General features: G+C 44.8%; 1 protein-coding gene across 4 annotated transcripts in view; it reads left to right on the top strand.

Annotated features, from left to right (window-relative positions):
• Positions 1 to 17,781, top strand: part of FAT3 (FAT atypical cadherin 3) — a 545,951-nt gene that overhangs the window by 403,635 nt on the left and 124,535 nt on the right. For all 4 annotated transcript variants that reach the window (XM_063127164.1, XM_063127165.1, XM_063127168.1 and 1 more), the window contains exon 7: positions 9,359 to 9,498. In XM_063127164.1, coding sequence (XP_062983234.1) covers positions 9,359 to 9,498 — 140 coding nt within the window. The remainder of the gene's footprint in view (positions 1 to 9,358; positions 9,499 to 17,781) is intronic.

The following is a 17,781-nucleotide window of genomic DNA, read 5'->3' as shown; positions in this document are numbered from 1 at the left end:
TGATCCCTCCCTTCCCCCGGGATCTCACCTGGCCCTTTGGCCCCGGTTTTTCTGCGGACCCGGGCTTAGCCCGAGACCACGGAACGTGTGGCCTGGTGCCACAGGTTCACCCGGCTCCGTGCGATTCCTCACGAGGAGCCGGGAGCCACTCATGGGCCGCACCGCTCTTCAGGAACGCTGCGCCCATCAGGGTTAGGGTGGGGGAGCGGGGACAGTAATTTAAATTTTAAAAAACCACTTACCTTATGCACACGAGCGTTCGTGCGCTGCTGGCCCTTTAATTAAAAAAATGGCGAGCGCAACACCTCTCCTTCTGAGGTCGTCACATGTAAACAGAGGAGGGATCTCGCATTAAGCACAACATGAGATCTTCCCTCCTCTGTCGTGGGCTAACAGGTAGGTCTAGCTAAGGCCATAGTCACCAACACTAGAGACCTTAACTATTAGAGCAAGTTGGTTTATTAAATGTTTGTTTTATATATAAGGGAATACTAAAAAAAATTTTAGGGTTTTCTGAAGAGTACTTACTGACGATTCTTAAGGACTCAAGAGACACTGCTGCCAATATAAGACTCTCAATGAATTCTTTTACCTTAGGCCAGATCAAATTTCCTAAATGTCCGCTCCAAACAAATACACTCACATCCGCGTTCAGCTCTTGGGTATGGTATTCCTCTGACACCTAAGCAATTCTTGTTATACTACTGGCTGTTTGGACAATTCATTGTTTTTAATGCTTGCTTGCAATACAGGACTGAGGAAGGACACCGGACAATCATGTTTGGAAGGGATGGACATAGGCAAACGGTTGTTGAAGGTGACTGAGGCACAGGAGGCCTGATGTGCAACCAGTTGCTCAACCCGTTGTTCTATTGCTTGCACAACTGGTTCCACGACAGCTTTCAAAGCCAGTTCCGCAAGTGTGATGGGCAACCACTTGCACAACAGGAAGATTCAGGCGATCTCTGCTAGCGCTATTTTGAGTTTACCGAATGACACAATTGCAGGGCCAGCGATACCATTAGGCAGAATGGGGCTGGTCTCTGGCAGAAGATGCTGAGAGGTGGCAGCAAATTTTGAAAGAGAGCTGTGTGCCACACAGCCTGTACCCCCTAAATTAGTCTGCTGCATTCAGGTGTTGTAGAGGATGCTGTCGTATCACCAGTGTTGAAGAAAGCTTTAATGGTCAGCCTAGTCTAGTACATGGGATGGGAGAGGGCACCATCTTGTTCTTTGCTACAGGCAGCAAAATGGCTTTGGCCATTGGATACTCCGCCCACAATGTAGGAGGTGAAAAATGGCAGCGCTTCTTTTCTAACTTGAATTTTAATTTGAGCTGCAGAAAGATTTGGAGATTTTAAAGCTTGCCTCTCTGATGCGAGCCTCGATGAACCCTCAGAGTTCTTCACCAAGCCTGAACATGGAGAAATTCATCACTGAATTTGCCAGTTTGTTTTCTCCCATTATTATTATTATTATTATTATTATTATTGACTGAAATACTTTCCATCCCGAATATGAAGACCATTGTGAATTTTGGTAAATTCTTATCAAACGATGAACTGAAATGGAATTCTCACTCATCTGTTTCAGCCAAATTCTCTTCAATTCCACTATTCCCAGCATGGAGAGAACTGTGTTGTGCCTGCCTGCCACACAGCTGTTAAAAATAAGGGGCTTGTCAGAAAGAAGAGGTGGCAACACTAATTCAGAACTAACATGGCTGAATACACAGGAATTTACTTCTGGCTTTTTCAGAGCAAAGCATTCAAAATCCTAGGCCTTCATAGATAAATCGGTCTGTTCCATTTTTTTCCACATTTGCATTTTTTTAAAATCTTAAGTAGGTTTTTTGCAAGCAGCCAACTGGATCCATGAGGGTAGTGGACCCACTCCCCCCCCCCATGTCCGGCCCTCACAGACCCAATCAGACACCCCAGAAGTGAGTGTGGACTACTGGCGAGAGCTCACAAGACCTCAGCAAGAGTTTGACAGTCATCCACAGCTCCTGCTACAAATGGGCATTTCCCCATTCCATGCTAATGACGGGCGCCATTAATCCCAACAATTTCCAGAGCCTCCGAAAATCGTGTGTGTCCCCCTCGATGCCAATGGGGGCCTTAGAAGTCCCACTGATGCAAGGGTAAAGGTTTAGCTTTGCGTCAGTCTGGCCTTGAAGGCCCCCATTGGTGCATGAGAGGAACACGGGATTTCCAGAGGCTGTGGAAATTGCACAATTCCCCTTTGGTGTTAATGGCTGCCGAACACTTGCTATGGCCTTGTGAGCGCTCAGCGGAGGCTCCCATTGGCTGGGCTCACAGGGGCGGGCAGGCAGCAGCGGTGGAAGGGCAAGTGCCCACAGTGTGAGCATTCGGCGATTTTGCCCATCCCTAACGAGTTCTTTTCATCCTGAACATGGAAAACTTTCTGAATTTTGGTAAATTCTCATCAAAATGGGGATGAAATGAAATAAACCTCTCAGCCATCCCTCTCTACTCCCCAGCTACAACAAGAGAAACCACTAATTGCCCGTTTCTGTCAGGGATGCTTTTTGCTGTCTGTGGATAGGAAGCTGGTGCGTGCCGGATATTTTGGTCTTCCCCCCCCCCTTTTTCTACTATATGAAACTGAACTTTGAATAGGGAAATAAGTAAAAAGGCCCTAGCCAAAAGATACCTGAGTAAAAGGGAGGCATGGTTATTTGCATTCACTGTTTATATATCTTTTCCAGCAAACTTTGTTTGCTTGCTTTTTAATTGCTAATCTCCCTTTTAATTTAAATTAAAAGGATTTTATAGAGGTATATTTAAATAAGCAGAAAATAATATTGCTGATTATACAGATTGTACCGATTATATGTTGAAATAAGGAAAAAAGGAACCCAGTGGATAAGAACATAAATAATCATTAAAGTTGTCCCCCAAAGAGTCTTTGATGTACCAAAGACAAATTGGTTAAGCAAATTATGGGGATTTTAGTTGTGGGTTATGGGGAGTGGGGAAGTCAACTCACAGGAAGTAGTTTAACCAAGTATTGGCTTTACTTGAAGCTAATCCATATTTTTACGAGCAAAGGAAGGGACATTTTAAAGGCATCAGCTTTAGTATCTTCCCCTGTTAATTCTTTCTAACTTTTGAAGGCACAGTTTTCTTGAGAACTGCAGTCTGATAAAATTCTGATTTTCTGATTGCTCATTAAGATGGCTACAAAGCAACTTAAATTAAAAATCAGTATTCCCTCCCCCCCAAACACGGTTATCAGTATAAAACATTCACTTTGAAAAAGTGCCGACTGTCCCAAGGCTAGATTTATTTCATCACAGTTTTTTTCATGAAAAAATCTGCAAATCTTGTCTTCAAAAAGATTTTTCCCCCTGAACTGATGGAGAGATGGCCGATCTCCTTTTCTGTGGAAAGTGAAGGGACGGTTTACTACAAAAAAATAATAATGAAAGGCATATAATCCAATAGAATTGTTTTAGTACCTTGGTATCTCCATAACTTTAATTAAATGTCAAGAACAATTATGCGTTCGTTTACAATTAAATGCTGTTATATGTGTATATACAACAGCTGAAATGAGATAAGTCATTTAGACATGCGTAGAAGGGCGTTGGGAATAGATGTGCTTTTGGCATGAAATCAAATTAGCATCAAGTTCACAGTGTAATATTCCGTTATGAGCTGAGGAAACCCCATGGGAAGAGCTATATTAGGTATGATGAATCAAGCAGGATGTGGAATGGGAGAGAGGACTTAGCTCATTGGTAGAATATCTGTTGTAGGGAGGGTCTGAACTGTCCTTTTCAGATTCTCTCTCATTTTTCCAATCTGAAGTTCAATTTGTCCCAAACTTTTAGAATTTTTCCAATCTTAACTTTGGTTTATCCAAACGTTGAGATTTTTTTAAAAATAAAACATTTGCATGAAAATCTGTATTCATTTTTGTGCACATTTCTCCTGATATAAGCATTTTTGTACATAATTTTGCACTTTTTTTGCAAGTATTTTCCCTAATGCATTGCATCTTTAGCATTACTTTCCCTTTTTTTGCATGCACTTTTCCCACTGGAGGACTGAATTGCAAGGTTCGGAGAGGTGTGAATTTTGAAGGATAGTTGATGGTATTATTTAGAAAGTGCTAAATTACGTTCGTTTGCATTGAATGGCGAACCAAACAAATTTCTCCCCAGTCTCTAGTTTTGCATGCCTGAAGCCCAGGTTCAAAGGAAGTCAAAAATATCTATACATTCAGAATGAGGAGGTGGACCCCTGAGGTGATAGGACAAACAGTAATACTTTGGTCTTCAGGTAGAAGGGGCAGGGAATCACTTATATAATGCTCCTTTCTATAAAATGTCTTCCTTCTGTATAACAGGTCAGTACTTCCAGGTAGGCATGTTGGAGAAATTCACAATTGAATCCAATGAGATTGGCTTTCTATGAAGCTGACCCAGGGTTTCCTCAGAGAAATGGCTTTTTTCTGGATTCTGTGGACTTGCGAGTCATTTTTTTTTTAACTTTCCAGAATTTCATGCAAATCAAGTTGTAGAAATATACATTAAAAAAAATTTTTTTAAAAAAAAAATACCAGCCCAAAATGTGCATTTCCTGCATAGGCTAAAATGCACATTTGGAGAAGATTTGCACATTTGTTGGGGGGGGGGGGTTTGTACATTTTTGCAAACGCAAATTTGCACAAATGTGAATTTGGGAAACTGCAAAAGATCCGATTCAATGAATGGATGATGGGTATGAAAGGCACCTGACAACCTGCGAAACGCAAACGGAATGGATTTTACAAAATCCATACATCCCTACTTTCAGGAAAAGGTTATCACTGTCTTTATTTTTGATGTGCTCATCCACCACTGATGGGAGTTTGTTTCAAAGGTGCGGGGCCACCGTAGAGAAGGCCCTCTCCCATGTGGGCACCCACCCAATTTCCTCACAGAAATTATGCCGTTTCATTAAGCCATTTTATGATTCTCCAGGTGATAGGCCCTTCAGAAATAGGCAAGGCCTACATTTCTATTTATTTATCGCCGTTACGTTAAATGCGCAATTACCCCTTAGCATTATTAACACTGTCGAACAATTACCATGAATTGTTAAAGTCAGAATAAAAGAGAAAGCCTTTCATGCCATACTCCGCCCCACACCCAAAAAGTTTAAAAAGCAATCAAGGTTTTTTTCCACAGCACACAAACGTTTAATGGAATCGCTGAGGGGTGGGGTGGGAGGGAGTGAACTTAATCAATGGGCTAAAGATCTCCCCACTGTGCGCTCATTGAGGGGGAGACGCTGAATTCTTTCAGCAGTGTTGTGAACACCCTGGGCTCCCAGTGCTCTGCATGGGAATTGAAGGCGCCCTGCAATTTGCAGGGTCAGGCATGGATCTTCTATGAATCCTTTCTGCTTCTTCTGTTAAAACAGGAGGGGGGGAGCTTTGGCCACCTCCATCCCTCTCCTTTCTACATCTCCAGGAAGCGCTTCTAAAACTGCAATTACGACAGATTTATTTCATTGGAAGGCAAAGGGGACGAGCGAAGCAACTGTGGTTCTTTTCTATCAGTTGTATTTCTGAACATAATGACCGATTTACTTAGTCTCGGGTTATTTATGGTCTGCTCGTAGCCTAGAGGAAGGTCCCCCCATCTATGCCAAATCTATACTTTTAATAAAAGGTAATTGGGGAGAGCCAAGGGAACATGGATATGTTTAGTTCAGCAAAGGTGCAAAAGGTTAAAAGCATAACCAAGGCAGCAAGGAACTTGTGTCAAAAGGTAAAAAGCAAGCAAGCCATATTGTCCTTAATTTAAATATAAATGATTTTAATAATAAATAATTTGCTGCCAATTGTGATCAAGTGCTTTCTGAGAGGCATATGGTTGGAACTCTACGACTAGCGAAATTCTTGTCATTATGAGAGTGATGTGTGAATGGGGAGGGAGGTTTTGCATATTTCAATGACTGCAGTGCTGGTTCAGTGACTTCTGCACAAAGAAATACATTGCACCTGCACCTCCCTTGAGGAATCTCTGCCAGTGAGGGCCAGCCCACCCAACATCGGGGTCGAAGATGGGTTTTATCCGCACAAGGCAGTTCACTGGTCACTGACCACCCCTCCTGCAGGAAGAATGGAATTCCTGCCCTTACTGAGAATCATCTCTTATTTCGATACTGGAGACAGGACTGGGGGCCTTGCTAGACCAGGCCTTAGCGTGCCTTCCAACCCAGTTTCTCTGCTGTGCGTCCAGATGACGCACAGGGGAATCCGGCGGCAGGCCGCAGTGAGGCCTGGTCTAGCGCGCCATAAGCAAAGTCGCTTATGGCGTGCTTTTTCCCCAGCTCCGGCCTCAGGCTGGGGCTGGGGGAAGTGTGGACACTTCCGTGGCTTTTCGCGGCTCCTCGCTTACTCGCGAGGAGCCGCGAAAAGCCGTGGACCAGCCTGGCACAGTGCTCGTATGAGCGCTGTGCTCATCGGCCCGGGGGCAGGGGGGAAAGAGAAGGGAGAGGGGAGGATGGCAGGGGGGGTGGCGGGGGTGGCGGGTGACAGAGGGAGCGCCACGCGCCGCCGCTCCCTCTGTCACCCGCCCCCGCTGCCACCCACCCTGCCATCCTCCCCCCCCGGTTTTAAAAAAAACACCTTACCTTCCCGGTGTCTTCGGGCCACCCGCGGCCCCTTTAAACAAAACAAAAATGGCGGATGCCGCAGGGCTTCCGTCCTCCCTGCGGCTCAGCCGTCTGGAAGCGTGGGGGAGGCGCGCTAACGTTAGCGCGCCTCAGCCCCGCCTCCCTGCCGGCGTAAGCCAGCACGTCTAGCAAAGCCCTGGGGGGGAGCAGGCTAACTTGGGTGTGAGCAGGGCCCGCTGAAGTGGCTGCCTCAATCTGTCTAATGGTAGGGCCAGGCCTGCAGAGTAGCACACTTGCCTTGTAAACTCATGACAACCCTGCGAGGTACATTAGCCTGATCGTGAGATGCCCCAGGTCACGCACGGTTTGAGCAGAGGTTTGAACTCGGGTCTCCCTGGTTCTAATCCAACACACTTGATGCCTTACAGCATGCTGGCCCTCAAAACGACAGCTTGAAATTCCAATCAATGAACCACCTCACTGACTTCACACGATTCCTCAGAAGAAAGTTTCCCTTTCTGTTCCCATAGGGGACGTGAAGGGTTGCACTCAGGGTCACCATTTGTTTAGGGGCTAAACCTGCTTTGATCCCAGCCAGTGAGCCACCAGCTCTATCTGCATGACACTGCCCTTTGTTTGCATAGCTCTATCCTGATTTTAGCTGTTGTTTCACATTAGAACAGAGGTGGGTATCCCCCAGAAGACACACCACCCTCACCAAAAACGCTACTGCTGTATTTGCGACCACTACAAGTTTGGAATGCCAACGTTTTGGGCAAGGGGCAACATCAGCCATGGTTCATGTGCTGCCCACCCCTGCACTAGAGTATGACAAAATGTTGTGAACTGGCTCTTATATGTATCAGACTATGTTTGAATGAACTGTGGGGGTTCTTTCTATGACCTGGATCCCTGAGTACTCCTTAAGGATCTCTGCCTCCTTAAGAATCCCACCTTCCTACTTTTTACCTCCCCAGTACTGTGGAGTTTAGGCTGTAGATGGGAGGTGAGTGACACTCCAGACACTTTAGGTTTAACACAACAGTTCACTAGTAAAGTAAAACAAGCAAGTTTCAACTGAAGTTATTTAGTCAATAGAGCTGTGTGATACAAAGGCATTAAAAAAGTTGCAAAAATGCAAGGTGTTTTTTTTTTTTTTTTTTACCTTAAGCTGCACTTAAACCGCTTTAAGCTGCATCTTTCTGCTCTTTCCTCATGGTCTGGTCTTTCTCGGGCTCTCGTCTTGCTGACTCTCTCACTCTTTTATCCCCTTTTCCCTCAAAACAGAAAGTACCGTTCCCACTTTGAAGAAAAGAACCTGACCTGGAGGAATGAAAATGCTCCTCTCAGGGATACCCCCTCCCAACAGAAAAACTCCAGGCCAATAAAGCCTGACTTTAATACCTTGCCTCAGTAGGCCTCAAACGTTCACACAGACTTTCCCTAAAAGTTGGATACCATTGATCACTTAGGGCATAGCTAGATGGGGCTTTATCCTGGGGTGAACCCCAGGATCGTCCCTGTGCGTCCACATGATGCACAGGGGATCCCGGGATCAGGGAGGGATGATCCCTCCCTTGCCCCGGGATCTCGCCCTCCCCTTTGGCCCCAGTTTTTCCGCAGTCCCAGGCTGAGCCCGAGACCGCGGAACATATGGCCGAGTGCCGCAGGTTGACCTGACTCCGAGCGATTCCTCGCAAGGAGCTGCGTCCATCGGGGTAGGGTGGGGGGAGCGGGGAAAGTAATTTAAATTTTAAAAGTACTTACCTTTTGCGCACGAGCGTTAGTGCGCTGCTGGCCCTTTAATTCCCAAAAGAATGGTGGGCGCGACGCCTCTCCTTCTGAGGTCATCGCGTGTAAACAGAGGAGAGATCTCGCGTTAAACACAACGCGAGATCTTCCCTCCTCCTTCGCGGGATAACAGGTAGGTCTAGCTAAGGCCTTAGTCGAATATATACCGGCCAGAGAGATTTACTCTGTGCATTAAGCTGAAGTATTGTAACTGTTTTGAATTATATAAGGAAAGAGGCAGAGGAGGGACCACAGATTTGTGGTAGAGCACATGTTGTGCATATAGAAGTTCCCAGGTTCAGCCCCTGGCTCCTCCGTGGGCTGATGTGAAAGACATTCTGCCTAAGACCCTAAAGAGACACTACAGGTCAGAATAACCAGTGCACTGCTGAGCTAGTTGACAAATAGCCTGACCTGTTAGAAGGCAGGTATCTATGATGAGTTGTTTTGGAAGTGGGCTATTCATTAAAGGGTCACAATGCGTTTAAAATGGCACCAGTTGCCCTGGTGATTCTGTTGAGTTCCTCAGAAATCACACTTGAATCTTGGACCCAAATGAATATCTACTGAAGGAGGGAAGTGCTTGTTCGTACTAACGAGGGCATAAGTCTTTGTAGGTTAACAGGCTTGTAAAGCTTTTTAAAGAAATCAATTATGCTGTGCTTGGATACATTGCTGAATCTTTTGTCTGCAGTATGGGTTGTGTGTGTTTTTCCCTCCCTGGTTTTTCCCCCCTTTATGACATCTGTTTTACACTATACAAATGACGCTTGAAAGGAGAAAAATAGCTTAGAAGAAAGATTGCTCAATGTGCAATGCATGTTATGTGCAGCGCTTCTCTGCAAATTACCGTCCCCTGGTCGATAGGTGTTATTTGTCAAGAAAAAGCATTCCAGTGATTTAATTCTACCTTCTGTTGTAACAACAATTAGGGGGGAATTTCGAGAGCTCTTTCGACGCAGACAAAGGTGTGGGGACAATTGTCATCGCAAAGCCCCTAGATGCTGAGCAGAGATCGGTGTACAACATGACTGTGGAAGTCACCGATGGAACAAATGTGGCAAGCACTCAGGTACCATATATACCGCATCACTCTCCTTGACCAAACAAATGTCTCAAGCTTATTCATGCATAATGTTTTTAAGGTGTGCACCTAATTCCTGGACTAATTACTGTCAGGACACAGGTAGAGAGTCTCAGTCTCAAGGGCTGGATCTGGCCCTCCTAGGGTCCTCGAGTGACCATGCCCCATTGAAAGGGGCCTATAAGGCCATCGAGTCCAACTCCTTGCTGAATGCAGGAATCCACCTTAAAAGTATCCCTGACAGATGGCTGTCCAGCTGCCTCTTGAATGCCTCTAGTGTGGGAGAGCCCACAACCTCCCTAGGTAGCTGGTTCCATTGTCATCCTGCTCTAACAGTCAGGATGTTTTTCCTGATGTCCAACCGGAATCTGACTTTCTGTAACTTCAGCCCATTATTCCGTGTCCTGCATTCCGGGATGATGGAGAAGAGATCCTGGCCCTCCTCTGTGTGACAACCTTTTAAGTATTTGAAGAGTGCCATCATGTCTCCCCTCAATCTTCTCTTCTCCAGGCTAAACATGCCCAGTTCTTTCCTCATAGGGCTTTGTTTCCAGACTCTTGATCATCCTCATTGCCTCCTCTGAACACCCTCTAGCTTGGCTGCATCCTTCTTGAAGTGTGGTGCCCAGAACTGAACACAGACTGAGACTGAGATTCCCTTTTTTAGTTTGGTTGTTTCCAAGCTTTTGTCCCTTCATGCCTGTAATCTTGCAAAAATGGCCGCTTTATCACAGCCATTTGTGTAAAAGGCAAACAATGACTTTCCATTTTTACTCAAAATGGTAGCTCTCTGAGCGGTCAGGCAGCCTTGGACGACCGGGGAGCCCAACATGGGTTGGTAAGTGGTGGAGGCCCAGCTCATGGAGTGGGGGCAAGGTGGTTTGCCCAACCCTATTTCCCCCTGTTTACTATAGTGCACCCTGAGAGCTTTTCCAAGATTGAATTCAGACCTTGAGCTGAAAGACGTTCCCCACCAATGTGTTAGGGTATGACTAATAATGAATCAATTCATTGTTTGTTCACTCATGAATCCAATTTATTGGTTTATTGCATTTCTATCAAACATTCAGGCTCATCTAAATGTTGGTTGGCAAATGGCTATGAGTCCCAACTGCTGGTTCTCTGCTGCAAAATGGTAGAGCTGGTGTAGGCAGTTTCTGACCCTCCAAATGGTTTGGCCTACAGCTGCCATCAGCCCTCGCCAGCAAAGTCCCCAAACATCTGGGAGGCCACAAATTGTCCATTCCTAGGGTAGAGGCCATGGCTTTGATGTGACGTGGAGAAGCAGCAAGTGGGAGAAGCATTTCAGCCATTTCCTCTTCTACAACTCCTCACCATTGCTGGTTTTCCCTTCATGACTTGTGAAGCCCATGCCCATGATCCAGCTACTACAGTGAAAGGAGGGGTCGTAGGTGAAAAATGAATGTAGGGAGGAGGATTAAGCACCCCATCTGTCCTGTAATTTGCACCTAACACCACCACTGATTTGCAGTAGAGAAGCGGCAGCCAGAATTTCCCAGCTCCACCTTTGACACTAACCTGTGCGCGGTCCCTCATATCCAGAAATTCTCGAGTGAGAATCTGTATGCGTTTTTATCCTCTTCTCTGTTTTAAAAATACACAAATAATACATTGCTGTAGGTGGGGGGGGGGGGAAACTTTTTGGATTTGGTTTTAATTCCCCCCGCCCACCCCCATGTGGCCATATGCTAGGGATGGAACTTTGCCCTAGAAGAGTATCAATAACCATCTCCTAACGACGCTTAAACATCTCATTCCGTACCCCCCAGCATTTGTCATTTATGCGTTAAAGCATCTGCACATGTAATGAAACATGCCCCCCACCCCCGCACACACATGCAAAGAAAATGATAATTCTGGGGGAAGTGGGTGGCGTTAAGAAATCATCCGATCTGTCATTGTGCTTCTATTAAACCCCCTAAATCCCCTACTTGCAGCACAGCTAGAGTTGACCGCAAAACAGCTGAGCTCCGTGGAAAGAAATCCTATTTCATTTTATTCCATAGCACCTGCTCATCTTTTATTTTTTATTATTCCCCCCCCCCTGCCCTGGCAGTGTGTCCACTGTGCAGTTGGAGGTGGTAAAAGCCATTGTAAAAACGCCAGAGATCTTTTGCTTCAGTAATGTGATCAGTGGTGTGGATCTGCTGAACAGTTTTACTTTCTTTCATAACAGCACTGCTGGCCATTTATTACAAGTGTTTTTGCTTCTTTCTAAAAACCATTATGACTTCCTTTCCCCCTTCGCCTGCCTTTTCCACACAGCCCGTTACTACCTTAGTAGAGGGAATCGAATGACTGTGGTTTGAAATTCACACAGAGGTTATGTTACTTGTGTGTTCGCTTTGATGGCAGCTAACCAGAAAAGCTTAAGAGACTTTCGAAGGCACTAAGCCCTCTTCTATAAATCCAAGGAGATGGCTGGGAGGTTGGGGTGAGAAAGCCACGGAGTCAAAAATTGATCCAACCTGACTCCCGGAGCGAGTGCTTGGGAAGATTATATCATTTGTGTTAATCAGCTGCCTTCCGCCATCACAGTCTTGTTGTGGACAGCCGGCCACCACCAAGACTTTCGTGCCAGCAAAGATCCATCTTAATGCGGCGTTGCTGGGACGTCAAGCAGGACGGTGGCAGCAGCGGGGAGAATGTTGATTTACTTGATTTATTAGCCGAGTGTGAGTATGAAGGTACCTGTCAGATTGATTAACTTCAACAAAGACTGAGCCAGGAGGACCACGCCAATGAGAGCCTTTGTGTGTTTTCCTGTGCTCAATTCATCATTGCTCGAGGCCATGCAGTAATTTACAGAAGACTGGATTTGTACACGCCATTTTCTGTAATTGCCTCAGGATGTTTTTGCTTGTACCTTTCTTATTCCCCCAGAAATATTGGAAATGGGGAAAGCTTCATCTCTTCTTTTGCTCGCATGTAACCCGGGGCTTGTGTACACAATGGCTTCATTCGGAAGTCTCACTGAACTATATTTAGTGAGATGTGAATGAGCCCAGCCTCCTCCCAGGCTCATGACCTCCTCCTTCCCCTTTTCTCTCCTGCACTTCAGAGGAGGAAGTCAGAAACGTCCGCTTCTGGTTAACCAGCATGTGCCGTGTCATCTGAACCCAGAACTATGATTAACATTGACTGTGGTTAGTTTAATGAAGCCAGCTTCAAAAACCATGGTTTCAAGTTGGCTGGTTTTAAACTAACCATAGTTCATGTTAACCACAGTTTGCTGGTTTGGCTGACACAGGAAACTGTGGTTAACCAAAAGAAGTTTCCAACCCCCTCCCCATAAGTAGAGGCAGCAATGTGTGAGCATAGGATGATTCATTCACATCTCTGTAAGCCATCATTTAGTATAGGGGTGGGCAACTTTGGGAGGTCTGGGAGCCATTTTCACCACCTGCCTTGCCTGGCAGGCCACATGTTGCCCACCCCTGGTTTAATGTAGCATCTGAATGCAGCCAGTGGAAATTCAGAGTTTATCATACAGCCGTGCTAAACATCCATTGTAAAAGCTGAAAATGGTACAGTGCGGATCACATCGGCGCACACCAAACTTTCAGATTTCTGATAGCGTGGATATTTCTTCGAACTTTTGTGAGCAGTCAGTATAAGGATGGCAAACTCACATTGCATATTAGAAGTGCTGCACAAATGGCAAGTAGTAGTTAAACCTGGAAGCCTCATCGTTGTGCTAATTCTATGTATGTATGTATGCTAGGGATTTGTACCCCATCCTTTAGTAAAATTCCCAGGGCACCTTGTAAAATTTCACAGCACAGTTATTGCCTAGAAATTTTAGGGTTGGGTGTTTTAATCAGTTTTATGTATTTTATAATATTTTGTATTCCATATTGTTGACCACCTCAATCCAGAGAGAGAGGCGGGAAATAAATACATATTATTATTATTATTATTATTATTATTATTATTATTATTATTATTATTAGTGGGTCTTTACCTCTCTCCCGTCCCTCCCCTCCAAAAGACCCTACATAATTCAGCTACTGTTACACTGTGGCCTGAACAAGCAATTAGCCAGGAGTTTTCTTTTAGCTTCAAAGGTCAATGCGACGGTTCTTGGCATGTACCCATTTTGCATTCAAATGTATTTGGGCCTAAACCAAAGGTAATTTTGATGGGGCAACACTGAATCAGCTTTGGATGAGACTCGCCTGCTCTAGGTTTTTATCTGCTTTAATTTAATTGTATTCCTTCAGGTCTTTTCAATTGCAGATTTTCTTTGCTAATGCTCTGAGTGTTATTTTGCCTAATTTATAAGCTCGGAGGCCTCAAAGACCCTTTATTTGGAATTGCTTTAACTGTGGGAAATAGGAAGTGAGCGAGGAAAAGGAAATCTTTTATACCGAGGCAACGTCTCCTGACTGTAAATAAGGTCACTTAGGTCTAGTTCTCACAAACAGCCGATGAGGTGATAAACTTGAATTATGATTTGAGACTGCAGGTGGGAACAGACGTGATGGAATTGATCTTTCATGGGGAAAGGGGGAAAGAAAGGAAAATCCTTGCACATAGAAAACTAACAGGTCAGGGAAAGGGCAAACGTAGATCCCTTTCATATTAAAAAAAAAGATTCATGGTTTAATGGGTATCTCAGCAGCATTTCTCACCAAAGGTGCTTGAATTAGGAAGGGTGGAGGTCAGAATTTTTTGGATATGTTCCAGGTGAGCACAGGATAGATGGATTTAAATCAAGGCAATTTAAGAAAGCAAAGGGGGATTTGAATCTCTGATTTCAATCAAGTTTCCTACTGAAATGTTTTCATATTTTTTTCGGAACAATAGTGCAAAACTTACCACTAAGCCATGTCTATTTACAACTTAGAGTATTCTTTATACTGTTTAGGGTGACCATATAAGAAGAAGGACAGGGCTCCTGTATCTTTAACAGTTGCATAGAAAAGGGAATTTCAGCAGGTGTCATTTGTATATATGGAGAAGCTGGTGAAATTCCCTCTTCATCACAACCGTTAAAGTGCAGGAGCTATACTAGAGTGATCAGATTTAAAAGAGGGCAGGGCACCTGCAGCTTTAACTGTTGTGATGAAGAGGGAATTTCACCAGGTTCTCCATATATAAAAATGACACCTGCTGAAGTTCCCTTTTCTATGCAACTGTTAAAGATACAGGAGCCCTGTCCTCCTTTTCATAGGATCACCCTAATACTGTTTCATTCTTACAAGCAGGCTTTCCATCTCTTTGACTCACTGTACAAATTTTGCACACTTTCCTTTTTCATTATAAAAGGAATGTCTTTACAATATTGCCATGTAGGGATTTATTTTTTTAAAAAAAAAATCCGATCTAAAAAAATCCCTGATTTTCATCCACCCTGCCCAATACACTTTGTCTGTATTTAAACATTTTTATTAGACCGTTAAACTTCATGATATTTATTTCTGAGTAAACATGCTTAGGACCCACATGTTGTGTGTTTGTAACCCGAAACGGTCCACTTGAAAGGCAGATTTTGCAAATGCCTCTCCTCCTAGGAACAGCAGTAAGGAAAAGGCTCTCAGCCAGTAAGTACACCACTCTCCTCGCTCACTCTTTCTTCTTCCCTCTTTAAATATTTTAGCATTCTGTATTCAAAATAACAACTGAAGCCATGCTGAAGGTTTGGGGCATCTTGTTTAGTCTTGGATAGGGTTAGGGGCCTTCAAGAGGCAGCCAGACAGCCATCTGTCAGGGATGCTTTAGGGTGGATTCCTGCATTGAGCAGGGGGTTGGACTCGATGGCCTTGTAGGCCCCTTCCAACTCTGCTATTCTATGATTCTATGATTCTATGACAATGGAACCAATCCCCTAGGGAGGTTGTGGGCTCTCTCACACTGGAGGCATCCAAGAGGCAGCTGGACAACCATCTGTCAGGGATGCTTTAGGGTGGATTCCTGCATTGAGCAGGGGGTTGGACTCGATGGCCTTGTAGGCCCCTTCCAACTCTACTATTCTATGATTCTGTGATTCTATGACCCCTACAAACACACAGACCTGTTCTCTCTCGTTAGCTGTTGGGTGCGGGGAGGGGGCTGATTCCCCAAGCTCTCTCCTCCAATGTATAAGAGAGATCTTCTATCACAGTTGAGTATGTTTATACACATACATGCATACAAACACAGTGCGTACATACACACACACACATTTCTGAATGATTTTTTTTTCCATGTGTGACTGTTTTTTTGTTTTGTTTCATCCCTGATGGAGTAATGATATTGGATGGGATATTAAACTGCAGATTTGTAATATTTGGGCAGCAAACATTCTGAAGCGAACACATGCTGGTTTTGTTTTTCCCTGTAGACTTAAAATTAATCGTCTCCATCTGGATTTTTCTCCCCTTTCCAGCAGGACCAGTTCCCCTGAATTAAAGCTACATTTTTTAAAACAGGATTGTAGCCTGTAGCTTCACACCTCTCTCAGTATGGAAGAAGGGACTTGGCTGGTGTTGAGGGGAGCGGCTGCTGTTCCTGATGCTGGCCAAGTCCCCAGCTTTACACGGCATGCGTCATCTCCATGGGGGTGGTGTGCACCGTGCGAATAAACTCAGACAGTGCTTGGAAGAGTGGTGATGGCTCCTTCCAGCACCAGCCAAGCCCTCCGCCACCTGCCTCCCTGCCGTTATTTCCAATCTCAGATTGGAGATAACGGCAGGAATTCCTCCAGGGAGTGTAGCATGGAGGCCAAACACTGCCCTCTGGAGGAATCCAAGGAAACTCTGTGGATGCTGTAAAAACATAAGAGCTAGTCAACTTTTTTTTTTAAAGGCTTTTATATCTGTGAATCAGGTCCATAAATATTTAAAATGTTTACTGCAAAATAAAAAAGGATTTTGAGAGTGTGAAATGCCACTAAAATGTAATAAACACCAAGGACTCGGGACAAACGTTAGCATGTTAAATTATGTATGTGAAGTTCCACTTGAGGAGTCCTTTCCTTGTAGAAGTGCCCTCTATGCTGTAAAATAAGCTGCTCTCCTATCCTGTAGGAACTTCAGAAGTGGTGTCTGTCATTGCATGAGGAGCAGCTGCTCAAATTTTCAGAATGGATAGACCCTGATGCACATGTGTGCAAATGTTTCATCACATCTAAAATGGATCTGTAGATAGAATCATAGAATAGTAGAGTTGGAAGGGGCCTACAAGGCCATCGAGTCCAACCCCCTGCTCAATGCAGGAATCCACCTTAAAGCATCCTTGACAGATGGTTGTCCATCTGCCTCTTGAATGGGATAGGAGGAGGGCCATCCCAAGACACTTGCTGCCTGAGGTGAAGGACAAGATGGTGCCCCCGCCCCCCGGCAACTGATATACGAAAACCAACCAGAGTAGTAACTGAATCTTACTTCATCACCATAAACATGACCACCTCTTCCACCTCACCTGAAGGCAGCAGGCTATCTTTGGGTGTGGGTGTGTGTGGGTGTTGTGCAGAGCAGGCTTTATGGCATGTACAGCTCAATCTTAAAATATCTTTGCCACTGTGCCATGCCCCTAAGCATCTACCACCAGAGGTGGCTGCCTTACTCTGCCTAACGGTAGGGCTGGTCCTGGTTAGGGAACGTGTGTCAAGGACACGGTGACGCTCTGCAAAATGATTTTAACCCTTAAAAAAGAAATAAGGACCATATACCAACTTAAACTTGAAACATTCATCTACCAAGTTTACAGGTGCGACAAAACGTAATAAATCTGTAACAAAATGATATCAATGTGTTTAAAACGGCAACTGTCAGGGCATGGTAAGATGGCACATGATGTAGCAGTGATCTTGCGGAAGCTAAGAAAAAGTGAGTCTGGTCAGGGACTGGATGGAAGATTCCTTAGGAAGCCCATGGAAGCCATCTTGAGTTCCACAGGGAAACATAGGTGGGAAAGAAATGTACTAAATACTACAAAATACTACGAAATAAATAATATCAGCAACTGTGGTTAAGAACATAAGAAGAGTCAAGTTAGATCAGACCAAGGGTCCATCAGTGGTCAAACCCAGAAGCAGAACTTGAATGCAACAGCACCCTCACACCCACGTTCCGAGCAACCCACCCTCCTTTTAAAAGTATCCAAGGCCGTAGCTAGACCTAAAGTTTATCCCAGGATTGTCCTGGGGTCAAACCTGTTCATCTAAGTGCCACACAGGGCATCCAGCGCTCAGGCAGGGATGAACCTGGGATGATCCTGGGATAAACCTTAGGTCTACGGCCCAAGTTAGTGGCCATCACTCCGTCT

The sequence above is a fragment of the Elgaria multicarinata genome, chromosome 5, assembly GCF_023053635.1.
Source record: "Elgaria multicarinata webbii isolate HBS135686 ecotype San Diego chromosome 5, rElgMul1.1.pri, whole genome shotgun sequence".
Classification (NCBI taxonomy): domain Eukaryota; kingdom Metazoa; phylum Chordata; class Lepidosauria; order Squamata; family Anguidae; genus Elgaria; species Elgaria multicarinata.
Note: the sequence above shows the minus strand (reverse complement) of the source record. Positions and strands in the feature narration are given on the sequence as shown.